General features: G+C 51.4%; 2 protein-coding genes across 7 annotated transcripts; one reads left to right on the top strand and one right to left on the bottom strand.

Annotated features, from left to right (window-relative positions):
* Positions 1–151: 151 nt before the first annotated feature.
* DPCD (deleted in primary ciliary dyskinesia homolog (mouse)) lies at positions 152–17606 on the bottom strand. Its single transcript, XM_054581727.1, has 6 exons — positions 17532–17606; positions 14200–14280; positions 8411–8535; positions 7960–8093; positions 791–893; positions 152–402 (listed from the first exon to the last, which is right to left on the bottom strand). The coding sequence occupies exons 1-6, from the start codon at positions 17593–17595 to the stop codon at positions 298–300; spliced, it is 612 nt and encodes a 203-aa protein (XP_054437702.1). The 5' UTR covers positions 17596–17606; the 3' UTR covers positions 152–297.
* A 159-nt stretch (positions 17607–17765) lies between these two features.
* POLL (DNA polymerase lambda) lies at positions 17766–25864 on the top strand. 6 transcript variants are annotated; one of them, XM_054581393.1, is made up of 9 exons: positions 17766–18084; positions 18566–18710; positions 19460–19754; positions 19946–20108; positions 20462–20779; positions 21529–21702; positions 22210–22338; positions 24491–24659; positions 25086–25864. In XM_054581393.1, exons 1-9 carry the CDS (start codon positions 18058–18060, stop codon positions 25448–25450), a joined length of 1785 nt encoding a protein of 594 aa, XP_054437368.1. In that variant the 5' UTR covers positions 17766–18057; the 3' UTR covers positions 25451–25864. The 6 variants fall into 6 exon arrangements, with proteins under 6 accessions (XP_054437368.1, XP_054437371.1, XP_054437369.1 ...); XM_054581396.1 differs by having other exon boundaries at positions 18502–18710; positions 20057–20108; positions 20462–20503; XM_054581394.1 differs by having other exon boundaries at positions 18502–18710; positions 20057–20108.
* Positions 25865–26804: the final 940 nt, after the last annotated feature.

Genomic DNA, 26804 nt, shown 5'->3' with positions numbered 1-26804 from the left:
CCTCCCTTTCTACAGAAGGCTTTATGTGGAAGGTCCGTAAGATAGAGAAGGGCATGTCACTGCCGGCACCCTCCGGGGGCACAGAAGCATACAGAAGCGGAAAGAGGGCAGTGACTCAGAATGAGTTTACTCAGGAGACAAGGCCACGATGGGGCAAGGAGTGCCCGAGGCCCAGTTTTTGCAGAGCCTGGAAGAGAAGAGGCCACCCCCGTGCCAGGGCGGCCGGCCGCGAAGCCCTGCCTACTGGCAGGAAGAGCCTCGCCACGCTCCACGCTGAGGTGCGGGCTCAGGGGTGCACTACTGGGTCTTGCAGTCCCCGTCACTGCTGTGGGCCATCTTTACCTTCTTCAGCATCTCCTGCAGCTCTGACTCAGCCACGAGGACCTCCTTTGGCTTCTGGTACTGTAGATGGAGCCAGGAAGAGGACATAATTCAGTCACTTCTCCCCATTCTCTCTCTCACACACTCGGGGCCCCTTCTGATCCCTTTATTCACAAATGAGGAAATTGAGGCCTACAGGGTTCAACTGTTTGCTCAAGGTCACATGACTGGGTAGGAACAGGCCTTGAACGAGAACCCCAGTTCTGTGACTTCCGCCCTTCACCGTCCCGCTCTGTCCTCTCCTAGCTGCGAGCCCCGGCGCTGCTCTCCCCATGCTGAGGCGGAGGAGCCTGCTCTGTAGCGAGCGCACCCCAAGGGTTAGGGTGGAAACTGGGGACTCCTGTGGAATGAGAAGCGGGCAGGGAAAGTGGGAGCCTCTCCCTGGTGCAGTGGCCTGGGTGCATCTTACGGAGATGATCAGGGTGCAGTTGGCATAAGCAAAGCTCAGCAAAGAATCATCCAGAGGTAGCTGGTATCTGTCCAGATCAGGAATGGAGAACTTCTTGTAGTACCTGTGGGGACACAAAGGGGCCTTTGGGACATCCAACAAGGTTACCCTGGGCATCAGGCCTTGTGCTGCCAAACTTCCACAGTTTTCTCAAACCCTCCAATAGCCAGAGAGGCAGGGAAGCCAGTTTGAACACCAGCATTTTGGAGCTTAGTGGCCCTAGAAAGAATGACAGGCCTTCTGGCCAGTCCAGAGGTAAAAGAGCAGATTGATCATGATTCCTTAACTAGACCAAGGGTTGGAGGGACTCATACTCAGGCTTGGGACTACCAAAGATGAGGCGGAAACACGGAATATGCAGATAGCCCAAGCAAGCAGACCTCCTCTGTACCCCAAGAAAATGGGACATGTGGACTAACAAGGGACAGAATAGAGGCTGTACCCTCAAACTGGGGACAGACAGTTGCCATTTATGTGAGATTTCCCCTGATGGTCTCAGCTACCTTTTCCTCTCTCGGGGTCTCTCAAGGCCTAATTAGCTTGTAGGCCAGATAGGGAAGTATGTCCACAGGAGAAAGCTGCCCGAGGGGACCACCACGTGACCCCTCGCAGAGGCTGGACCCCAGACCCGGAGCCAGTTCTCCGCTTTCACACACCACACATACCACTCTCATCTGCAGGTGCCAGTCCAGAGATTAATGATCCCTTTTAGCAAAAAAACAAACAAACAAAAAAAACCCACCCCAGATAGCAACACCAAGTCCGTAACATGTGTAACTGGACTTTGTTTTGCAGGAAATTTGACCTTTACCAAAGAGGAAACTTGGGCTCAGAGAGGCGGAATGTCTTGCCTCGTTTCACAGCCAAGCATCAGTAGAGTGAGGACCGCCATTTCTTGCTCCTGGGTTGGTGCTTATCACACCAGAGCACAAGGGATGGCCTGCTCATCATCTCTAGCAACAGGCCCATTTGGCATTCTCCCTAGTGGAAGCGCAGCTAGGCGCTGTCAGCGGCCGCCAGACCTGTCACCCGGGCGGGCGGGCGGGCGCAGCGGCACCGCTGCCCTGCCGCTGCCGAGGATGTGTGGGCTGGGAAGGGAAGCGCCGCAGGCAGGCACAAACAAACTCAAGTGAGGGGCCTGGAGAGGATGGGGCTTTTAGTACTTCAGAGGAGCCTGGTCCTTGTGGTGACAGCTACCTCGAGTCCACTTCAAAAGCCCTGATGCCCTGGGGACTCAGAGAGTTGACATCAATGCAGTACTTTGGCCCTGCTCTCCCTGCCCAAATCCCTCAGTTGAGCAGAGGCTCTCCTCCCAGGTTCCGCGCTCCCCGCCAAGGTGCTGGGACCCACGGCAGGAAAAGAATGTTTACTTAAAGGCTGACAGTTCAAAAGGAGTGGGGGCTGGGAGATCCTAATGGCACCACAGGTTTGCTTTATTTTCCAAAGCTCTGCCCCAGGGAAAGGCGATCCATCTGCCTGCAGACCGGGGTGGAATGCTGGCCTCATCCTCCTCCTATCCAGCCCAGGCTGAGGTCTTTTCCTGGGGCCCTTGGTCTGGCCAGCAAAGGTGGCAGACACTGATAATAGGGGGGAGTCAAAGGTTAAACAGAAAAGATTAGATGAACACAAAGGCTTGTTAGGAAGTGTTAACATCTTCCTTGCAAATATACACAAGAAGCTGAACTGGGAGAGAAGCAGCCCAGGCGCATGCAGCCCAGCCAAACCCCAGGGGCCTGTGTAAGGCCTTGCCCTGAAGACCATGGGGGCACCCTTTCTACCGACTTGGCTTGTGCGGTGGTGGGACAGGGGTACTCTCAAGCCACATGCCCAGGCCGGGGCAGTGGGACTAGAAAAAGACTTCTGGAGCGTGGCCTCAATGGCAATGGTGGCAACAACGTCAAAGAGAACTTGAGGTGCGTGGCTGGCCCCTTTCTCTGTCCTACACCCACGTCCTTCCGCGAGACTTCTCACCAGGCTAGGGGAACGGAAATGGTGCGTCTGGAGACTCAGCTTTGTCTTGAGTCTCTTGTAATGGCTTTAGTTTATTGGTTGAGGTTAAACAATTTTCCTCGGAAGCTCCTAACAGGCAGTGTTCAAAGGAGTAAGGGCATCTCTCCTCAGGGAACAGCCCCCACCCACCCATCCCTCATTTCCTTACCTTGGGGTTTGCCTCGAAGGGAACTGCACTTGACTTTCTCACCAGCACATGGACTGGAGAGAGACCCACTGTGTTCCTGCAGAAGCCAGAACACTCAACCTCAGGCAGCCCTAGGTAGGCAGCACGCATTTCTTAGGCATCAGCTGTGTCCCAGGCCTTGAGCTGTGAGCTCAGAATTTAAGGATGAAGAAGAAACAAGGCCATATCCCTGCCTGAGGAGGCCATGTCATGTTTCTGCTAAAAGTTAAACTCTTAAAAAAATTTTCCTTATTGATTTGTTTTTAGAGAGAGGGGAAGGGAAGGAGAAAGAGAGGGAGAGAAATATCAATGTGTGGTTGCCTCTCGCACACCTCCTACTAGGGACCTGACCCACATCCCAGGCATGTGCCCTGACTGGGAATCAAACTGGTGACCCTTTGGTTCACAGGCCAGCACACAATCCACTGAGCCACACCAGCCAGGGCTAAAAGTTAAGCTCTTTATAGCAGATGGTTCCTGGGCTTTCTGAAGATGCCCCAACACACCCCCAATTCCATCTCCCTTCATTGCTCTCCGTCTCAGTCACACAATGAGAAGTGACATTTATTAATACTTATTCTGTGCCAGTCACTGTTCTATACTCATTGAATCCTCAAAACAACCCTCTCAGGTTGGTTACTTCTATTACTCTCTTTTACAGAAGAGGAGACTGAGGCACAGAAAAGTTAGATATCTTGTACAAGTCACAAAACTAGTAAATAGAGATGCTCTAATAACAAATAATAATTCCCCAACTTCCTGACCCTTCCGTCTTCCTACAGTCTCGCTTCTAAGTAACAGACCACCTGGTCTAAGCTCCCTGCATCTGTCCAAGGACAGGGCAGATGAGGGAGGTGGTCCCCCCAGGGACCCAGCCACCTTGCAGGTCCCCGCAGCACACTTAACACATGATGGTCTTCCTTTCTGAGTCTCAAAAGTGTTCAAAAGACGTGTGTGGGAGCAAAAGCGCTCAGGGGGACTCCCGGCCCTGCCCTGGGAAGCCCACTTGGCTTTGGGCCTCAGTTTCTTCCCCAGATAAAGGAGCTGCCCTAGATAAGCTCTCAGCCCACAGGGGCCAGGCCAACAGGCTAGAATAGGCCAGCTTGCTTCTTCAATGTGTGCCAATAGGACGGCTCCTGTTTGGGCTGTTTCAGACACGACCTACCAGCCCAGGCCAGGTGGCTCAGGTGGTTGGAGCATTATCCCATACACCAAAAGGTTGTGGGTTTGATCTCCTTTAAGGGTCCGTACCGAGATTGCGGGCTCGACCCCCTAGTCAGAGCGCGTGCAGGAGGCAACGATCAATGTTTCTCTGTCTCTGTCTCTCTCTCCCTTCCTCTCTAAAAATCAATAAACGTATCCTCAAGTGAGGATTATTAAAAAAAGAAGACATGGCCTACCACACCCCATCACTCTCTCTTCCCACTGTATTGCCTTCCCAATCCCCAGTCCCTTCCCAGCCCACTCTCCCTTGCAGTGAAGTGGGAGCACACGGAGCCCAGGTCTCCAGAGAGACACTGGAGGACAGGCTGCAAGTAGAAGCAGGGACACGGTAGACAGTCATACGGGCCATGCCCCACACACCTCTAGGGGGCATCCCGTACAACTGTACACAGGGCTGGTTAGAGCAGGCCACAGAAGCCTCCAGCAGCCCTTAGAAAACCAATAGGCAAATCTTCCTTCCTTCTGAAACATCAAAGCCCTGGGCAGACACTACAGCCCTGCCTACAGCAGCCCCTCCCGGAGAGTCACAATACACATTGACATATTAAAGGCTCTCAGCAGTCCTACCAAAGAAAAACTAGTTTAATACAGAGTTCCTTAAACTTGGTTCAGCATAGAACCCTTTTTTCTAGCAATGTCTGTTAACATCTCCAAGAGTGTTAGTGTCACCGATGTCAAATCAGCCAAGCTCCCTTCACATTCCAATTTCCAAAGGATTGTTGAGGACCTACTTATGGCTGGCCACCACATTGGGCATTTGTACATACGTGATTCCATCCAATTCCCCAATCTGTGAAAAAGGTATGAGTATTCTCCTGAGATGGACGAGGAAACCTTGCATAAAATAGTACGACTAATACGTGGCAAAGGCCAGACTTAAGCCAACACCCTCCCACTCCAGCACCCTGCCTCATTCCACTTACAGCTGCCAGCTTCTAGGCTGAGGCTAAGAACCTTCTTTTTGCACAAATGCTCTTAACAGGAACAGATGGTGCCACACTGGGATCCTGGAAAAGCACTTTCTTCCTTCCCTCACTAATATCTGAGGCCAAGCACATGATACACTGGAATCAATTCCTTCAAGAAAAGTCGCCAGCCTAGCCCTGGCCAGGTAGCTCATTTGGTTAGAGCGTCATTGCAATATGCCAAGGTTGTGGGTTCAATCCTCTGTCAGGGTACATACAAGGGTCAACCAATGAATGCACAAATAAGTGGAAGAACAAGTCACTATTTCTCTCCCTTTCTGCCTCTCCCCACCCTTCCTCTCTCTCTCTCTAAAATCAATAAATAAAAAAAATTAAAAAAAGAAAAATGTAGCCATCCCAGTTCTTCAGGGTCAAGGCAGGTATGGACAAAAGAAATCTGGTTTTTACTAGAACCACATTCCAGAATATTAGAACTGGGGCAGGCATGGAACCGTCAGGTGAACGAAGAAGCAAATAAGAGAAACGCTGTGGCGGGGTGGAACTGCAGACGCCTGGGCTCTGAGACCATTACTAACTTTACCTTTGGCAAGTCAGTTCATCATGCTGACCCTACAGATCCACTTAGGTAATCATTCATATATAATACAAGAATAAAAATATGTGCCCTGCCCACCTCTGGACAAGTATGATAATCAGAAAACAGATTTTTAAAGTATTCTGAAGAAGTTAAGCATTGCTCAAAGGAAAGGCCATTAAGCTCTGTTTAATTAGTGGTAGTAAAGGTATGGAACACATTACCACTCCAGAGAGAAGATGAAAATGCCAGTAAACTCAGGATGAAGGGTTTAGTGATCCCGCTCACCTACCTCCCTGCAGAGGGACCTGAGGAAGGCTGGGCAGAGCTGGGCTGGGCCGCCAGACCAGCTGCTCAGCGCTGGCTTCCAAGTGGGCACTGACAAACTCCCCTCCCTTCCAGTCTCTGGCCCTGTCCCCTCTGAAGGCACTACTCCCGTCCCACCTGGCCTCACCCTTCAGTTCAAAAATGTCCCCCCAGCCCCTTGGGCACTGGAGTGGGCCTTCGGCCACGGAGCTCCTGGCCAACAGCGCCACCTATGGCTGGATACGTGCAGGAGATGGGACCCAGAGGATCTGGCCTCGGATGAATTTTCTGGTGAGCTGGTTCGCCTCTCTTCTCTCACTCCCTGGTAATCACATTTCTGCCTGATATCTGTATTCGACAGTGACCTCTGGGGGACGAAAGGGAGGCAGCAGCCAGCTCCACAAACTGCTGGGCTGCAGATTCAAGTGCTATCAGAAGCACTTTTGTTCCCAGTTTGGACCCAAGGCCTCTTACGCCAGGGAATGCTTGCTGAAGTACGGAGTTTGTTTTCCTAAAGGCAATTTCTCAGTTGCCTGAAATTGCTAAATTCCACTTTAGGCACTGACTCCTGTTAATGATGAGAACAATAACAGGAATAAAGTGCCTTTTGTCTGAGGGCTTCAAAGTGCTTTATAAACGCAAACCCTTATTATTATGACTTTATATTTATAGACAAGGCCCACTGCAGGGCCTGCTGGCTGCATGTACAGCAATAATCCTGAAATTAATTCATTCATCTCCACCCTTTCCCAGTCTCCTTAACCCTGCCAAAGTGACAGGGTGGGGGGCGGGGGGTCATAAAAAGTGGGCAGGACCCAGGGCTGCACTTGGGGAGCCTGGGAACCACTCTGCTTCTCTGTGGGCCTTGAGGGCCTGAGGGATAGGGGAGGGGAGGCTGGCACCACACCGTCTGAGAAGATGGACAAACAGCCAGGTCTTCCTTAATGCACGTAAACCAGTAAGGTTAGCGAAATTAAGCTTAGCGCCCTAAGAGGCATGTTAGGTGGCTTCAAAGCTTGTGGGCCAGTAGCTCATAAAACCTTCCATTTCAATGCCCCAAATAGACGTCAGGGGAGTTGGCCCTACATTGCAATCCCGCTGGCCTGCAGCAAGACTGATTAGTGGCAGGGCTCTTCTTTTTCCTGTGATCAGTCAGAGCTCCAGAAACCCAAATAGGATCAACACATTTCCAAGACGGTCAGCCCGGAAGCAGCCCTGCAGGGATCAAATGTCCACCTCGGCCACCTCTGTGCCGTCAACCCCACCTTTTGCCTCCCCCTAGCAGACCACAACGACAGGAGCAAAGGGGAGGTGAGTGCCCCTTGTGAAACATAATGTGAGAGACTTTCAAGCGGCCCAAGCACCTGCCCACTGTCCCTCAGTCCAGGGAGGGGTCAGGTTTGCTGCTCCTAGACCAATACTTCAAAGTCCTGTAACTGCCACCTCAGACAGGTGGGCCTTCCAGGCCCTAGCTCCCTCCCAGGCCAGCTCCAACAGTGGTATCACCTGGCCAAGCTCACTATGGACTGGATCCGGCCAGAGGTCAAGGCCACAATGATCTTACAACAGAAGCACCTAAGAGCGCAAGTTAGTAACTAGGTGATCCCCTCATCATTCATTCAAAAAATATTTATTGAGCCCTAGTATATGCCACATACTAGACCAGACACTTGTTCAAACTTCCTTGCCTTGATGAAGCTGATTACATTATTATAGCTGGTCCTGCAGGGAGGAAGCCCTTCAGCGTTTGCCGTCTTCTGGGGTTTCTGAGCAGCCCCCCTCCCTTCGTCCCTCAGAGCTGGGAGAGGAGGCTTCTCTGCCCCCGCCCCCCCCGGGTAGGGAGGAGTCTGAGCCCTAAGCCAAGTCCAACCCCACCCACATCCAGCTGACACGCAGGCAGGCCACTGCCAACTTCGCTGCTTACTTTTTGTTGGTTGTTCTGACAACAACGCAGCGCTCCTTCTGGTCCACACAGACACTGTAGACATCCTTAGGATAGGGAAGGTTTCGAATCCGCCACTGGAAACACACCTTGGTGTCCTTGCGCATGAAGACAGGCTGCAGAAGGCAAATCCAACTCTAGGACTGTTCTTGGGGAGGGGCAGGAAGGGATGGCTCCCCCCCACAAACCTCTGCCCTCAGGCACAACGGGAGGCCCTCAGCTCTTCTCAGCTCCCCTCTGGTGCTTCTGTCGCTGTGACATTCCAGGCCTAGGGCCCTTGCCCTGGGATGACCAAGCAAAAACCCTTGGGCATTCATTCAGGCAAACACTTCTCGAGCAGTGTGGGCACAAGGCATGGTCCCCGTCCTCAAGAGCTGGCAGCCCACTCCCCACTCAGCCCCGCCTCCCCAAGACACCTGACAGATAAACATACATTGGCATTGCTTTCCTTGATGAGTTCAGGCGCCGGGTTCCCTGCTCCATGGAGTGCTGGCTCTCCCACCTCAATCTGCCACTGGCCCAAGGCTCCTAGGGTGCTTTTTACACGCCATTTTCTTACTGGAGAGAGAAAGCAGAAATAGGATTATGGGCAAGAAAGGGGCTCTGCTCTTTTCTGCTGAATCGTCAGCCTCACATTAGGTGAGGGGAAGGGCATGCACGCGGGGGCTTCAGGCCCCTTTGCACCGGCTTTGTCCATCGGAGCGCAGCTCCGCAAGAAGCCAGGTGGAGCTAAGAAACCCCCGCCCCCAGCAGTGGCTCCCGGCAAGGGGGAAATGTGAGGGCTGGGAAAAGAGCAGCTACTGGTAATTGGGGAAATTTGGATCCCAAAATGAGTGAGTTGACATGCATTTTTTTCCCCCTGAAAATGTGCAAAGGAAAAAATGAATTAAGAGGGTGAAAGCTGATAGGCAGATTTGTCTCACGATTCGGGAAGTCCAAATATAGAAATTCACTCATTTCAGGTATACCCGAAGAAAATTAGGCATACGCCATATTTTAAATTCATTATTTATATAGGATGTAATGTTTTTTGTGAAGAATTATCCTTTTATAATGCAAACAACTATCTCTATTTTACCTTGTTTTACAAGCCAGATGCTTGCATAAAGCTTTTCTTTCTTCTTCAAGTAAAGAACATACATTATAGAAATGATAAGTGAAAAAACTAGCTCAACGGACTTCGCCTGAAAAGCCGCCCCCCCCTACCCCCCACCCACCGCCCCGGGAAGCCCGTGCGGCCGAGTCACCAGGACGTCACCATGGGGCAGCCCACCACTGCCGCGCACCCTCTGCACCTGTAACCTCTCTGTGCCTTTCCCTTCCTGCTGCGCTGGGTGTGCTCCAGCCCGGGCGGCCCCGCGGTCGCTTAAGGCCGGCAGCCTTCCTGATGCTGCTGTTAGGAGCTGAACAACTGCAACAGGGCCAGGGGTTCTGCTGCAGCTATTCCGACGAGCTGCTTTTCCTGGGCTGGCAGGGGCGCGGGGCGCGGAGCGGGGGTGGGGGGGGCGCCAGGGCAGGGATGAGAGCTGCAGCCTGATCCTCTAAATCAGGGGAGCGGCGCGTTTGAGACCTTTTGAGCAGCTGTGCCAAACCCAAACACCCTCACTGCTCTAAGTAAGGCACGCAAGCTGAACACCAAAGTGTGCTGTAAAATTAGAATTTTCCCTTGAATGTGTGCTTTTACAAGGTCTGGTGCATTCTGCAGTGTGATTTTATTACGTCTTAGGGCCAAAAATTCTCCCTAGAAACACATTTCCAAGTTTATAATGAAAATTAATATGGAAGAGTAAAACTTGGAAATATGCTTTATAGGCAACTTTTTTTTTTTTTCACAAATACTTCTACTCTTTTAAGTGAATGGACTGTGACCAGGAGTATATCCAAATCTATTCATGTAATACAGCACCTCGCGTAACTGGAAGCCAGCCTTCTGGGGGCCTCTGTCACAGCCACAAACTCAGAAGTGACAAATGCCTCCAAGCTGCGGCTTATTGTGACAAGACCCACACACCTCACTCTGTACTGTAGGGAAGATCACTCCTGGATTCTCACTCAGACTCTGTATATAAAACACTACGTGTAGAATACGGCAGGAAATTAATTGTTTTCCCAGGCACATTGGCAATTGCATGAGGGGACAGCTCACCTCAGAGGGCAGTGTCAGAACTACAAAGCACAGGGGACCATTCAGTGTGATGGCAAGCGAGCACCCTTAGACCCTGAGGGGATTGCTATACAGTGAAGCGCAGCCATCACAGATCTTAAAGGTGGAGGTTCGTTCAGAAAGCATCTAGTCCGAAACCTGTGTTTTTTAAATGAGAAGCAGCATTTCTTCCCTTGCCACCCCTCTGCAGGGGACAGAGTATGAGGAACTATCAAGGCTCAGAGAGGTAAACTAACTGGCAAAAGCCAGTTAAAAATTCAGGCCTCTTAATTCCAAGTCAAGAATTTGAATCATTATTAAAAGACTAAAATTATACTCTATAAATATTTGATAACAATGTATAATGTTTAGAAAGATTTCTATTTTTTTTAAGTAGCTCTATTTCTCTTTTTATATTTTAGCCTTGAAAGGAAAAACTTTGATTATTTGAAAATATAATTTATGAGGTGTACCTAATTATCTGGGGCTGGATAGTAAGGTGCTCCTCTAACCACGGGACTTGTTAAATCCTATGTCCTGAAGCTTGATACCAGTATGGCCAGGAGAGGCAATTCTGACCCCAGGATTTCCTGTCTTTTCTTTTACCCCAAGGAAATGTTGGCTTTTGCACCTAAACCTTCCCAAGGAGCCCACTGCACAGGAGGAAAATTAGCTCCTCACTTCTTTACTACTGACCTTCAAAAGCTGCTCAGGTTACAGGAACCTGGCACCTTTGACTGTTGCAGCTCTTGGAAAAAAAAAAAAAAATCTTGGGATTAAATTCTTTGTTAGAATGCAGAAGTGTCCCTACTCATTCCATTACGAGATCCAATAAATGATTTTGGTGAAGTCCTGGTTATTTTTTCCCATGGACGTGGACATGAACGCACACATGCAAATCCACATTTTGTATTTCTTGTCCTGTCTTTGTTCCTGAACTCAAGGACAGCTCCTGCGGCAACAGAAGAGTGTTTCCACCTGCTGTCACTCTGATTTGATTATATGTTAAACCCAAACTGGTGTGTGCAAGGCAGCTCCCTGGGACGCTGTCATATCTTCCGGCCGAGCCAGGGCCAGTCCTTGGAAAGGAGACTTTCAGCGACCCTATAAAGGGTCTGATGGGGAGTATAGGAAGGAAGCAGTGCCTGGGGGCTTTTTCCTAAGTCAGCAGGAAGCAGGCTGATGTCCCAGGCCGCTAGCTGAAAGGAGGCCCCGTCTTTCAGGTGGGCTGGAAAGTGGAGGTCCTAAAGGCCTTTCTCCCCAAAGCTCCAAGCCCTGGCCCACTTCCAATGTGGATAATTACATTCCCCCTTCCTAAATACTCCCTGCAGCTTAAACTGGATGTAGGATTCTTCTCTTCTGCCCTAAAACACTGCAACATTGCTGTGTGGCTATTAAACAGCTGCCACGTCCCATCCCTAAGGAGGCTGAAGGGAATCGAGTGGGTCATTTATAAAGCTGGTGAAGTGCTTGGGGATGAAAGTGCTCAATATCCTCCAAATGCAGCCTGGGGTGGTTAGGCTGGCGGTCAAATACCAAAGCAGATTAGGCCGATAATCCAAATGTAATCGCTGGGGGATCGCCTGCCCTTCAGCCTCTGCCCCCCCCCCCCCAGACACGCTGTGCTCTACTGGGGCTGGTTTGATGTTCCGATCATTGTTACAGGGCCCTTCAGTTTTTTCCTCTATGAATACATACGGCATTCATTGCAGGGGGTAGGAATGAACAGCACTGACAGAGTAGAAAAAAATATGACACCGCTATGCTTAGTATCACAGAGTAAAAGAACTCCATCCTAGACAGATGCACTATTGGCAGTTCTTCCCCTGGAAATTACTTTCTCAGTTTTTCTAACAGAATACCAGTTTCACCAATTATCAAATTTATATAATTAGCTTGAGAAAATGGAAATTATTCCCATTTATGGCCACAAAGACCCTGTCCATATTTTACTTCATAGAATGCACAAATAAAAAGCTCAGGCCCTGGGAGTATTTATATTTAAAAGTTAATAATGAACAGTATCTTGCAAGGGCGGCTGCCGGCAGCGCGGTGGGGTGGGGGCGGTGGGAGACGGGTGAGGAAAGGGGCAGCTGCCCCGCGGGCCTGGCGGTGCCCCCTGCCCGTCTCTGTCCTGCTCTCACCAGCCCCCACTCAGGTCGTTCTGAGGAGAGTAAAATTTAGTGAGAAGAAAATAAAGCAGGATTAAACCCTCTCAACTGCCAACGGTAAGCTGTGCTGGACTAAAGCATGGGCTCTTACTCAGACAGACCCAGGTTTAAATCCTGGCAACGGGCTCCTCAACAAGGTGCTTAACCTCTTGGAACGCCCTTTTTATTTTTTAACTGTAATATGGGAACAACAGTACCTACCTCAGCGGACTGTAGTGAGGATGATTACAGGAGATACTTCACACAGAGCACTTAGCATGGTGCCCAATAGAAGTTATGGCATTAACATCGTTATTAGGTAAACTTTAGACAAACATGTTCTCCTATGAACTTCCATTTCTGCTTTTTAGAAAAAGGAGTTACATTGCTTCTCGGCCTCTTGGCTAAGATCAAGTGCAGAAAAACGAGTTTGGAGCCTCTGTCTATTTCCCGCCTGCCAAGAGAAGTGACAGGTTCACGTAGGATGCTACAAATGAAGGAATCTGGGCTTTTTTCATTTTAATTTCATGCCCAAGCACAACGAGGAGGCCTGGGTTTTATTTGTTTGTTTGTTTTTATAGCCACAGCAGCTAGAGCTGTTCGATTCGCTCTGTGTGGAGGAGAGGTGACACGGCGGGCTGGTGGAGAGGAGCTGCGACTAGATTCTGGCCTGGTGGCGGTGGCGGTTAGCCCACGTGGCCTCTGCTTTCATAAGCTCGCCCCTGTTAGGCATTCCACGCTGTCACCCCCTGGGAGCGCTATAAATTACAATGCATTGTGAGGATATTACTACTGTATTGGTTTCCACCAAATCAGTGTCATATGCTAAACACATCAAGATTTTTAATAGCACCAGACTAAACCAATTGGGACTGGAGCCCAAGCAGCTCATAATAAGGAGGGATCAACACTTCACTCTGTGACTGAACATGCGCAGGACACACATTTTAAGACTGGAGACTAAGAGAATGCAAACCAGTGTAATCTGTGTTGTCGGTTCTGGACATTTATGAGCTGTCAGAAAAAGGGAAAAAGAAATTCCCTCACCAATGCTACCTGTCGATCAGACCCAGGAAGAAATTAAAGTCAAGGATAATGACAAGAAAATAACCCAGTCCATGATTCCATCATTGGTCTTAGCATTTCAGGTAGAACTTAATAAAGAGACTAACTCCCATTGCTGACAGCCTCAGGTCCTGGGTCAAAGAACCAGCCGCCTAGGTCTGGGAAGTCAGTTAATGCTGATGTGCAGGCCTGGGAACAGAGAATGGACAAATCAAATAATTCCCAGAAATCCAAGCTGGAGCCCCTCTTCATGAGCCTATTCTTAGAGGAAAAGAGCTGCAGGAACACAAACGATAATGCTACACAATTACCATTTCCAGCCCAGGCTCCCTGGCTCCCTGGCTCCCTTCGACTGAGACATTCTCCAAGTTAAGGGTCAATATTTAGTAGTGCTGCCTCTGAGACAAGGTCAGAAGCTGCTGCCTCTGACACCTGCTTGTTCTCACTGTGGTTTCAAAAAACAAGGCAAAAAACAAGCAAAAACAAATAACAAAACCAAAACCAAAACCCTGCAATGAAAAGCCTGCCCTTACCACTATTCAGCCTACAAGGCTCACTTCCAATTCCACCTTCTCTGTAAGAGAGATTTTTTCCCAACGATTCTCTACATTCCCATTCCTACCTTAGAAAAATTACCCACTCTCCCACTTTTTTGGAGATGGAATGGGATTTACTGGTCAAACTCCCACTCTGGTGTCCAGCCCTGGCCTCAGATTATTCTCAGGAACAATCCTGCCTCAAAGGCCTCAGTCTCCCCTAGCTTCCACATTTGCTGCTGAGCTCCTCCCTCAAGCCTCCGGCTAGGAGTGCGCTTAGGTCACCCCAAGTGTTCCTAAGGGCCCACTGGGAGCCCCTGTCACTTACCAAGTAGTTCCTTCGTCTTCTCATCATATTCTTCAGCCATTTCCTTCCCATCTGGGAACAAATAGTGCACCTTCCTTCTCCCTACACACAAAAGCAGAGAGTGCCTTAACCCCAAGCCTCCTCTTGCCTGGTGCTTTGCAGATCAGTGGGGTCCACCTGGGAAACACCAATGGCCCTGGGCATACTGAAAAACCCTCCCCGAGCCTCCCACTCCTTGCCAACCACCGCCCATCGCTGTCCTGGGATTCTCTTCTTTTCTGAAGCTATCTTTCAATGTATCTTTGCTCTGCTGTTTCCTCTGCCAGCAATAGCTCCACACTCCTTTCTATCTCTTGAACTCCTCACCCTTTAAAACCCAGCTCAGCGTCACTTCCGCTGGAAGTCTTCCTAAACTATCACCCCCAGCCACCTTGGCAAAATTTGCTTCCTTGTTTGTGCCTCTCTGATGCTTTATTCAGTGCAGCATTTACCACATAGCATGATACTTTTAAAAGCATCTAACTCTTCAGGAATGATATATTTATCTTTTTCTCCCCAGTTCCTAAAACAAGCCTATGTTTTCAGGATACTAACTGGGTTTCCCAACCAAGTACCCTCTAGCAAGGCCATTGCTCTGCCTTCTTCTGCACAGCTGTATGCTGTTCCTATCACATAGCCACACACTGTCAGTCTCCGTGTGTTTTCTTCATGGCATTTACCTTGGTTATTATGTTACATTTGTACGACTGATGACTGCCTGTCTCTTCTACTAAATAAGAGGGGTTTTATGTCCCCTGCCTATGGTTTTCCTAACACCAAGCATAGTACCTGGCGTATATCAGGAGCTCCACTAAATTCTCATTGAGAATGAACATTGATTCATCTTTCACTGAAAGAATGAAAGAACCCAAGGGAATATCCTAGCCCATCTCTTCCATCAATGTACTGTAACCATAAGCAGTTTTGTAAGAGTGGCTATGTCATTTCCCCTATTTTTAGGCAGGTACGTGGATATAGGCAGGCTCCTTGGTGAGACTAATGACAGAGGACTAATGCTCAGAAGGCAGGCCCAACATATATTTGATGACTATGAGCCCCAAGGCCCTTTACCAAAGGGCTAAGGGAGCCACTAACCAAAACCTGCAATGACATCCTCTCCACCAAGCCTTTTCCTGTCCAGTTCACTCCTCTGGGACATTGTTCTCTAGAGTTGTTCCTAATATATGCTGGGGAACTCACCCCCAAATCTGCATGTCTTTCTGCAGTCCCCTAGGTCACACCATCCTTAGTCATTCGGAGAGCTCGAAGAGCTGGGAGGGCTTTTTCTGTCAAGAGTGGGGTACAAGGTGTTGCCTATGAGTAGCTGAGGGTGCCTGGCCTGACCCTCTTCTCCCCCTGGAGTCCAGTCCTGAGTCCAGTCTTGAGGATGCAATGCTTACTTTTGGCCAAGGACTTTACATGTTTTATTGCATTTAATTCTCATAATAATCCTATGTGCCCCCATTCACGAATGAGGGAAATTGAGGCTTAAAAGTCATACTGTGTCCAAGGTCATAAAGCTAGGACACGATGGGCCCAGGATCAAACTCACTTGAGGCCAAAGTCCATGCGCTAATAACCATTCTAGGAGAATTTGTATGGTCTAAATATTTGTAAGGTTGACGCTGTTTCAGGGTTTACTGGTCGTGTTTCTAGTGAATTACCTGTGTAGGCCATAACCTATTTTATTGGGTATTCATGTTTTTCTTACTAATCTAACTGAGCTTTGGCTATATTAACTATGTGTCATATATGTTGCAAATAGTTTCAATTGCCTTTTAAGTTTGTTTAAAGTGAGTTTTCCCAAATAAGTGTTTAATTTTTATATAGTCAACTGTTTTTTCCTTTGTGGTTTCTACACAGAAGTTGTACTTAGAATATTCTCCCTTACCCAAAGATTATATAATATTTATTTATAGTTTAATACATATTTGTTATATAGGTATGTACATATGTATGTGAATATAAAAATTTTTAGGTATATTAGTATGATATTTTATTTAAAATATGTATGAGTATAGAAAAAATACGTAAGTGTATGTATGAAAATGCATATTAAGATTATCTCTGAATGATAGGGTTATGGCTGGCTTGTTCATTCTTCCTATTTCCACAATGAATATAAATTATTTCAGAAAAAAATATAAAGTGTATTGCATTCTCGTTACCAATAGCAGTGATTCTTGGTGGGAAGGAGGTAACATCCCCCACCTACCCCACCCCCACACACAGCAGGAGGGTAAATCTACAGGAGAGGGTTGACAAGGTGTATCCGTGTATTTAATAATGGTCTGCTTGTTGTCTTTTTCTCTCTGCTCTAGTACACAGCTCGGAACACAGTAAAGCCTCCTTAAATGCTGTGTTTATAAATGAGCAAATGAACAGCTGATTTTAATTTCCATGCTTCCCTTATTGGCCTGTGTCTGCAGTTGTGAATCTCTAGTAGGTGGCCTAAAAACTATAGAAATTAAGACCTAATTCATTCTGGCTCCCAAGTGGATCCAGGAAGGGACCTTTAAGTTTGGGGGAGAGGTGGGGGGCTACACCCAACACCCAACAACCCTAGAGTGACCGTCAGGATTCCATACCCCTGTGCCATCTCTTCCAGGCACAGCCCCTGGCCCTTGCTCTGTCTCCCCTGAAGACCCATGGAACATTTTAGAGCTTTACTTACAAACAATATTACAGCTGGAAAGACCCTCAGAGATAACAAGGAGCCCATCCAACTCATTTTACAGATGAGGAAAGTGAGGTCCAAACAAGTACGGGGACGACCGGAGAGCCCGGTGAATTAATGGAAAAGTCGTAAGTAGAACCCGAGGTCCCTCCACTTTCCATGACACCAGGCTGCCTTCAGCAATGGAACCCCAAGGCTGAGGTTCATGGGATCCCAGGTCAAGATGCAGTTGTACCACTGACTGGTTGGGGATCTGGGGCTGATCTAAAACCTTCTTGGATCAGTTGTCTCTTCTGTAAAATGGGGTGGAAAATTAACAGCCTTTTGGGACAGCGGTGAGGAGCAAATGACATAATGAATGTGAAAGGAATTACGCATTATTTATTAGTAACATAACTCCGAGCGGAGCGAGGTGGTACACAGGAAACTAGGGGGTGTCCACAGATGCGTGTTCCAGTTAGGCCATCTCTCTGGGCCTCAGTTTCCTCATCTGCAAATGCAGGATCTGGCTTGGGTGGGGGACGCGACCCTTCCAGCTCTGCCGTCCCAGGCTCTGAAGCCCTTTCCGGAGGTGCCAGCGCGGAGGGCCGGAGCCTAGGGTAAAGGTTAAGGGAACTTGCGGGGGACCTTGAGTTACCATCTTGCAGGAGAGCTGTCTTCTCGGCATCCCGCAGACTCTCCAGCCACCCTGTCACCGCCATCTTCCCTCCGCCCAGCAGTGCGCCCCGCCGCTACCATGGCGACCGTTCCGCCTAGGGTCACTTCCGGATGACCCGGAAATTGTTCTGGTCATTTTTTTTTTTTACCCCACCCCCCACCCCACCTCCCCCCGCCCCTCTCACTTCATCCGCTCTCATTGGCTACCCGGGTAAGTAAGTAGTAATTTACTCTTGCCCACCCTTCGGGTGTCTTGCTGGACCTGAAGTTAACGTTACCTCGGGCCGAATCCTCAGGGCAGCGTCCGGACTCGCCATCACTCTTCGGGCCCCCCAGCTGGGTGTCGCGAGTACGCTCCAGCTGCGTACCGCGGCTGGTACCCTACACCTGCTGGAGTCTTCTTTTACCCCCAGCTGTGAGGCCGAGACTCCCCGAATCCCGGAAGACTCTGCACACCTGCTGTGGCCTTGCCCCATCTTCCCGCAGCTGCGGATCTGAGCGCTCCCATGCCGAGAGGCCTGCAACCAGGGCAGGTACAGGGTATTTCACCTGCCTCCTTAACTTTCCCACACCACCAGGTTTTCTTCTGCGGGTCTGTGATGGGGATAGAGAAAGATTGTGTGGAGTTTGTGCAGATTCACCCAGTCTCTATTCTTTGGGAACCAAATCCTTTCTAAAGATTTAGCTCTATTTCCAAATTTAGCATCCCCTCTTGGGAATTCACCCCTTTGGGACTGCAGCAGGACAGACACTGCACTGAATCTTTAGAGTAACCCCCTCTGAGGAATGATACCGTTTGGAACCCCTCATTTCCCCCAATAATCTAACTTTGAAAGAGTGATGAGTGTAGAGCGAGGCTGAACCACTGAAGTTCAAATGGGTTTTGGGAGACTCTCGGTAACTGGGCTACTGCCTCCAAGGCCTGGTCCGTAGAGATCCTACCTCCATAGGCAAAGGGGTTGGAGAACCTCAATTCTGGGTTTCCTCATGGCTGCTGCCCCGATCAACCCTCAGACAGAAAGGCCAGGATCCAGCCATACCTCAATGGACCCCAGGGGCATCTTGAAGGCATTTCCCAAGCGGAAGAAATTTCATGCAAATCCATCACCAAAAGCACTTGCAAAGATTCCCAAGAAGGAAGACGGTGAAGGAGCAACAGGTGAGCAGACCTAATCTCAGAACCTTGGTGTGCTTGAACCTTTAGACTTTCTACATTGTTCTTGGCCAGAATCAGATACCAGAGCTGGCTCTGCCTGACCAGAGCCTGCAGGTTGGTTTATACCTGCCTTGTACTAGGCTTGGTCCCAGGTCTTTGACAGGCCCCTTGCTGTGTTATCTTCTGCCCCACCCTTAGACCGCCATCCATCAGAAAATACTCTCTGATTCCTAAGGAAACAAATGACCAGCAGAATCCTTCACTGTCCAGGAGATTGCCTGCAATGGGGGGTGGGGAGGGCCCAGAAATCCATCTTAGGTCCCCAGAGTTATCATGTATTTTGCAGCCAAATTGACAAATAGATGGCAGAGGCTTACACTGGATGGGAATGGAGGATCTATTAGACTGTGAGGCCTGTAATTGCAAGACATGTGTGCCTTGTGCCTGGTATATGGCAGGCATCTATTAATCTTTGTTGAACGAATAAGTGAGCAGATAGATTTATAGGATGCCTACAATGTGCTGGACACTGTTCCAGTTTACATGAGGGAACAGGACTTCTCAAAATCCTTGTCCCTTACATCAGGTGCTGGCCCATGAGGAAATTAACTGTGTGCTTGCGGTAGAGCCCCCAGAAGGCAGGCTGCCTGGATGGGAAGAAAATGATTGTTTGGGAGTAGGGGACTCTGATGGGATCATTTGGATCATGTCCGAAAGCTATGACACTAGGCATCTGGATGTCTCCTCCACAGAGTGGCTGAGCTCCCTGCGGGCCCATGTGGTGCCAACAGGCATTGGGCGAGCCCGGGCAGAACTCTTTGAGAAGCAGATTGTCCAACATGGCGGCCAGATACACTCTGCCCAGGCGCCAGGGGTCACTCATATTGTGGTGGATGACGACATGGACTGTGAGCGAGCCCTCCGCCTCCTTAAACTGCCCCGGCTGCCCCTGGGTGCGCAGCTGGTAAAGTCAGCCTGGCTGAGCCTGTGCTTGCAGGAGAGAAGATTGGTGGACACAGCAGGATTCAGCATCTCCACCCCCGACAGGTGGGCTGGTCCCAGACTTTTCTCAAATGTTTTCTGGCAGCGTCTTGAACTCTTTTCTTGAGTTATTAAAAACAACTCTCTTTGTCTTAATTGAGCACATTAGGAAACCAAGGTTTCCAAGTAGAGAAGGACTGGGAGCAGGGATAGGGTAAGACCTTTGATGTCTCATCTTCCCGTCACCAACCCTGCAGGTACCTGGCCCAACCACAGCTCAGTAAGGCAGACCAAGACTCTGCTACTCCTCCTGGAGCCTGTGAGGCTCTTCTCAGGACAGCCCCCTCTCCTCCCCCTACTCCCACTAGACCTGTATCTCCTCCCTGGAGAACAGAAGGAGCTCCAAGCACCCAAGCCCAGGTAAGGAGCCTTTCAGTCCCCACAGCTCCCATTCCCTGAGAACTAGATCACAGAAACATGAAGGGTCTAGTGGCTGTTCAGAAGGTCCAGGACCCCTGAGAGGGGAGGGATGTCTGTTGTGAAGCCATTTAGATGTTCCCAACACTTGTCACTCCTGTATTTGCCCAGATCACATCTACCACGTGCCACTGGGCATCCTAGGGCTAGGGCCGTCCCCACACTTAAGGAGACACAGGCCTGATGCAGAATGCCCAGCCTAATTCTTGGGTCTCACTAGGAGACTCAGCCACCACCTTCGGGGAGCATTCATGAAGGCTGTGAATTTATTGTCTCTTCTCCTTCCTTACCTCAAGCCCGGCTCTGATGAGGAAAGCAGTGATGGGGAAGAGACCCGGGTTAGTGCAGCTGATCTGGAAGCCCTGATTAGTGGCCGATACCCCGCCCCTCCTGAGGGAGATGGTGAGCCCAGCCCCGCCCCCGAGGGCCTGGATAAGTGGGTCTGTGCACAGCCTTCAAGCCAGAAGGCAACCAACCACAATGCCTACATCACAGAAAAGCTGGAAGTGCTGGCCAAAGCCTACAGTGTTCAGGGAGACAAATGGAGGGCCCTGGGCTATGCCAAGGCCATCAATGCTCTCAAGAGCTTCCACAAGCCTGTCGCCTCCTACCAGGTACCTGGGCGCCAGGGCAGGGTATGCAGGGTGTGGGATGTGGTCTCCTCTTCACTGGCTAGAGGTTGGTGGAGGCACCGGTCACAAGTGGGGATCAGGTGGAGTGGGTAACATGTTATGATGTCTGGAACTTGCACAAAAGGGAAAAAAAGGGGAGATTGATGAAAGATTGGCAAAATCTTGATAATTATAGAATCTAGTCAATGGTTACTTGGGGGTTTGTTACACTGTTCTGTCTACTTTGGAATTTTTTCCTTAATAAAGTTTTAAAAATGTTTAGACTCTGAAGGCCAACAGACCAAGGTTTGAATTCTGGTTTCTATCACTAATTGTGTGACTTTAGGCAAATTACTTAAACCGTTTGAGTGTCAGTTTCCTCACCAGTAAAAAGGGACTAAGAATAGTAACAAATTTGGTGCACTAAATTAGATGAGCTCCGTAGTGCATGACCCGTTACACAGCAGGCCTCAGTAAGTGTTAGCTCCCGCTGTTGTGACAGTGATGGGGAGTAGTATCTCAGCTTCCTGTGCTCATCTCCCTCCCCATGGGAACCAAAGACAAGTGAACCAGCCCATTCCATCCAAACGTCTCCTCTTCAGTCGTGTCCCCGCTTGACACGGCCACCAGCTGCGGAGCGGCCCCGCTGGCCTTCACGCAGACAGCTGCTGAGGGGGTCAGCATCCCCCCTCTGGCTCTCCGCCTCCCATCCCCTCACTCTTCTTCCCTGCCTCTCCAACCCCCTCCTCTAGGAGGCCTGCAGGATCCCTGGGATTGGGAAACGGATGGCTGAGAAGATCGTAGAGATCCTGGAGAGCGGACATCTGCGGAAGTTGGACTACATCAGTGATAGCGTGCCTGTCTTGGAACTCTTCTCTAATATTTGGGGAGCTGGAACCAAGACTGCCCAGATGTGGTACCATCAGGTCACACCTTGTCCCAAATGCCTCTCAGTGTCTCCGAACTCCTGACCTACTGTGCTCTGATGGGAAGGAACCCCCCAGATTACAGGGAGACTATTTTTCAAAGGGCCCAAGGCTCATGTAGACTCCTGTCCTAGCTCCAGAACTGCCCTGGAGCTTGGTGTACTTGAGGCATTCACCTGAGGCAGAGACAAGAAGTATATTTCTCTACCTCCCACACCAGCAAAGGCCTTTCTGAAGAGATCGGGCCTCAGGGCTGAGTATCCAGAGCCCAGGTGGGATCATGAGCCAATATTTTAGAATTTTGGCAGGGCTGAACTGGGGCTCGTCTTCCAGGACCCCGCCTTCTCCAAGTTCCATCGATTATAGACGCAGCTGCTCCTGGGGTTGGTGCTGTTACAAGTCTTCCTTGGAGTCTGGGGCCGATGGAAGCCTTGTGGGTGTGCACATCCGCCACCTCTCCCTTGGTCCTGCATCCTCAGAGTGCCCCTGCTTGTTTCTTTTCTCCAGGGTTTCCGAAGCTTAGAAGACATCCGCAACAAGGCCTCCCTGACTACCCAGCAGGCCATAGGCCTGAAGCATTACGATGACTTTCTGGAGCGCATTCCCAGAGAGGAGGCTGCAGAGATTGAGCAGACAGTAAGCAGGTGTCTCAGGGCATGAGCAGAGCCAGGCCCTGCCATGAGGTTAGGGCCTGGCTCAAAGCCAAGAACTCCTGCCCTCAGCTGGGGAGCCCAGCGGGCAGAGGCGGCTGTGGGCCACCAGAGGTTAGGAGCAGGGAGCAAAGAGCAAGTCGCGACTGAAGCTGTGAGCCCAGAGGAGGGGTGGGTGGCTTTGGTAGGGAAGGGCTGCAGAATCAGCTCCTTGGATTAGGGTTCTCAGTGGTCAGGCAGAGTAAGCATTCATTGGCTTATATGCTAGAAGGGTGTTGAGACTGGGTTCTTGTTGGGGTTAGACTAGAGATGGATTATAGTCAGAACTCCTTAAGGGTATTGAGGTTTGAACTGGGCTAGGTTAGGATAGGTCCCAGGGCAGAGGTTCTTAACGTTTTTTGATACACAAACTTCTTTGGGAACCTGGTGAAAACTGTGAACTCTTTCCTTTCAGAAGTTGTACAAATGTGTAGAGTCTTATATCTCTTTCCAGATGTATAGATTTTCTGAAGCCCACCTGTTTGGGTTAGAGCTTGCGAAGAAGCCCAGTGCTGGTAGGATTGGGTTTGGGGTTAGAAGAAAGCTAAATTAAGAGGTGGGTTAAGGCGAGGCCTGAATTAGGTATAGGGTTTTCTTAGTATTGGATGCTTTTAGTTAAGATTCATGGTTGTCCTAGAGATAAGGTTTGTCCAAGATGAGGGTTTCATTTAGAGTTGGGTTAGGGCTTGAGTTCATATAAAACCTAGATTACAGAGCAACCAGGGTTCATTTAGGGCTAGGTGTATCATTTCTTCAGTTGGCGTTAGGGTCGGGCTGGCCGCCGTGGGCAAGGCTTGCTCACAGTGGTCTCAGGTTCTGATCGGGTGGGACCCTCCGGACGGCTGAGCTGCAATCAGCCTTCAGCCCTTCCCCAGACCACAGGAATCTGAGGCCAGCAGAGGGTGGACGGCGGGCCCCTTTGTTCACCTGTCACCAGGCCTTGGTGGTAGTGACACCGTCACTCAGCCACGGTGTCCAGGCAAGCAGAATGCCCCAGCGAGCCTCTGGGCCCCCTGCCCACCTGGCCTGCTCCCCCTCCACTGGAGGGGTCCAGCCTTAGGAGTTTTTGATGGGATTACTCACCCTAGGCCTCCTCCCACCTTCTTGGGAGGCTCAAGAAGGGCGTGAGGGGATTAGCAGAACTGCCTGTCAGGAGAATTGAGGTGTCATGGTTGAAGGTATCCAGGACCCCAGAAATCTCGGTGTCCTGGGGTGGAGGCGGGAGGCCATCTGCATATGAAAGGCCTCGGTGCCTGTGGGGTAGGGGCTAATGAGCTTGTCCCTCTCAGTGCGGGAGGACCCTTAGGCTGACAGCTGCCTGACAGCTGCCTCTGCCACAGCTCTCTCCGTGCCTGGCCCCATTCCTCTGAGTGAGGGTGGGGAGGGCTCAGAATCACCTCTCTCCCCTCTCCTCCCGCCCCTCCCCTCCCCTCTCCCCTCCTCTCCTCTCCCCGTCCACTCCCCTCTGTTCCTCACCATCACAGGTGTAGTTATATTTCTGGGCTCCTCTTCCTCTTCCCAACTCTTCCCCCTCCACACAGGTGTCGTTACACTTCTGGGCTCCATTTCCCCCCATACTTGGGCCCAGGGCACCTGCCAGCCACCTGTTCAGGCTTCAGACCCCAAACCACACACTCTGTCTGTAGCACCAAATCCATAGATACCTGGGGCTGCTGAGACCCTGCTGAGGGCTTTCAGGTACCGGCCCTTTGTCCTAAGTGGAGTCTCACAGACCTGCACGTGGGTGTGGGCAGGGGCCAAGAGAAGCTGTGTCACCGTGCCCTGCAGGGGCCCAGGGGGAAGGATCAGAGCTCTCCTCAGCATCCCAGGGCGTCTCTTGTATCTCTCCTTAGGTGCCTCCCTCGGGGTGAGCGCGTTTCCTTCCCTTCTGTCCTGGCGTGCTCAGAGAACCGCTGCTCCCCAGGGTAGATTTCTGGCCTCTGCTCTCTGGGGCCCCTTTCCTCAGGCTTTCGTTGTGCATCCAGGGGTTGGTGTGAGGCGTGAGCCGCGAGCTGGGCCCCTGGGCCAGGGAAGGCCTTGTGCTGACACGCGGGAGGGATGCCCTGAAAGGCTAATGTCCCCTTGCTGCTCTGTCCTAGGTCCGGGAATCGGCTCAGGCCCTCAACCCCGGGCTGCTGTGCGTGGCCTGCGGTTCCTACCGACGGGGGAAGGTGACCTGTGGCGATGTCGACGTGCTCCTCACTCACCCGGATGGCCGATCGCACCAGGGAATCTTCAGTCGCCTCCTTGACAGCCTTCGGCAGCGAGGTATAAGCTCCACCTCTGGGTGCGCAGGTGGGCAGGGGCCGCGCAGGGCGAGGTGGTCCCTGGGAGGGAGAGCCTCAGAGTTGAAATGTCTAGGCAGGACGCAGGGGAAGGTTGTTTCATGAAATTCACCCCGTGGCCAGAGCCATTTCAGGGAAGAGATGAAACAGCCCCACACCACACAGGTGCTTCGTACCACGTGCAGGTTGAGTGTCTCACCTGATCTTTCTGTGACACTGTGGGGAATGGGAGGGGTTTTTATGCACATTTTACAGGTAAGGAGACAGGCCCAGAGAGGGCAAGGTCACCCAGCAAGGAAATGGGCGACCTGGGACTGGAGGGCCCAGGATGACCGAGGGAGAGCTGGGGCGCTGGGATGGCCCTGGGCCCGGTCCCCGCACCCCCAGCAGCCCTCTTGTGTTGGGCCAGGCTTCCTGACCGATGACTTGGTGAGCCAGGAGGACAATGGCCAGCAGCAGAAGTACCTGGGTGTGTGCCAGCTCCCGGGGCCGGGGCAACGGCACCGGCGACTGGACATCATCGTTGTGCCCTACAGCGAGTTTGCCTGTGCCCTGCTCTACTTCACCGGCTCTGCCCACTTCAACCGCTCCATGCGGGCTCTGGCCAAGACCAAGGGCATGAGCTTGTCGGAGCACGCCCTCAGCACAGGCGTGGTGCGGGGCACCCGAGGCCTCAAGGTCACGTCTGGCCGAGTGCTTCCCACCCCGACCGAGAAGGATGTCTTCAGTTTCCTAGGCCTCCCCTACCGAGAGCCAGCCGAGCGGGACTGGTGACCCATGGCTGGGCAGAGGGGACATCCAGCCGGGCCGGCGCCCCACCCGGCCATCCAGGATGCACCTCTAGCCTCAGCTGGCCGAGCCGCACTGCTTCACCTGCCAGCTCCCTGGGCCTGACGGGAAAGGCCAGCCTGGCTCCCAGGGTCTGCCCAGCTCTCCCCCGACAAGAGCAGGCTGCGCTGCCTCCTACAACACAGCTGCCCCTGGGAGAGTTTCGCACACGGCCCCTTGCCCCACTTTAAGCAGGAGCAGGTGGCTGGTGTGAGGCCAGCTCCCTGCGCGGAAGACGCAGGCAGCCCCCGTCCCTACGCTGAGGAGGGTCTAGCTGCAGGGGTGAGACGGGGGCTGCAGGGGAAGGCAAGCAGCTGTGGCCCGGCATTACCCATGACCCTTTGGAGCAGGAGAACAAGCTGTTCCACGTACTCCCTCCCACCCGCCCCGCTTCCTGTGCAGCTGGAGGTGTTGGGAGGGGGTGCCCCGGGCTCTGTGAGGACAGCATTTGAAGGCCCAGGGGCCCAGTAAAGCGCACTTGACATTCAACCTGCCTGGTGTCTGTGAGCTGCTGCAGCCCCAGCCTGCCTTCTTCCATCCAGGTGGGGATGGAGATGGGAGCTGGGTGGGAGCCCAAAAAGGCAACTCAACTGCTCTTCAAGGAGGCCAGGCCTGCGTCTACTCCTGAACTTAGAAGGGGACTGGTGGACGCTAAAAGGGCGAGTCCATGGAGTCAGACATGAGGAGTCCGTGTCCACCCATCAGCATCCCCTGTGGGCCCTGCCCTACAACAGGGTGTCTGGGAACATGAACAAAAGTGGCAAGGCCTGAGTAAGAACAACTACATGGTGACCCATGCGCCACGGACAGGGCTGAGGCAGTCAAGGAAGGCTGCCCGGAGGGGGCGAGGCGGTAGGCTGGCAGTGAAACAGCTTCTCTGAGGGGTAAGTAGGCCCTGGGCATAACTAAGGAACCCGCTGTAGAGGGGCTGTGGTGTGCTGGCAGCCGGGAGAAGGCTGGGCTGGTGCAGGACGGAAAGTCAAGCTGAGGGGCTTAGTTTGATAGAGCGGATAAGAGCAAGTCCGGCTGGTGGCATCGAGATCGTTTTCAGAGGCTGGACCTTGCAGGATGGACAATCTGTGAGGGATGTGGAGGGGTATGCAAGAAGGTTTCGGTGTCCTGAGTATGAGGGATGATGGGCACAGGCAGGAGAAGTTGGCTGTGTTGGAGGCGCCTGGTGACGGGCGGGGGAGGGGGTGGGTTTTGAGGCAGAGCGTGCAGGGAGCTCAGGAGGCAGAGATGGGCTCAAAGCTCTGTGCGCTCGCTGTGAGGCAGAGTAGGGCAGCTGCCGAGTGCTTCG

The sequence above is a fragment of the Pteronotus mesoamericanus genome, unplaced genomic scaffold (genome assembly GCF_021234165.1).
Source record: "Pteronotus mesoamericanus isolate MK-2021 breed Mesoamerican mustached bat unplaced genomic scaffold, CSHL_Meso_final contig_657, whole genome shotgun sequence".
In the NCBI taxonomy this organism is placed as follows: domain Eukaryota; kingdom Metazoa; phylum Chordata; class Mammalia; order Chiroptera; family Mormoopidae; genus Pteronotus; species Pteronotus mesoamericanus.
Note: the sequence above shows the minus strand (reverse complement) of the source record. Positions and strands in the feature narration are given on the sequence as shown.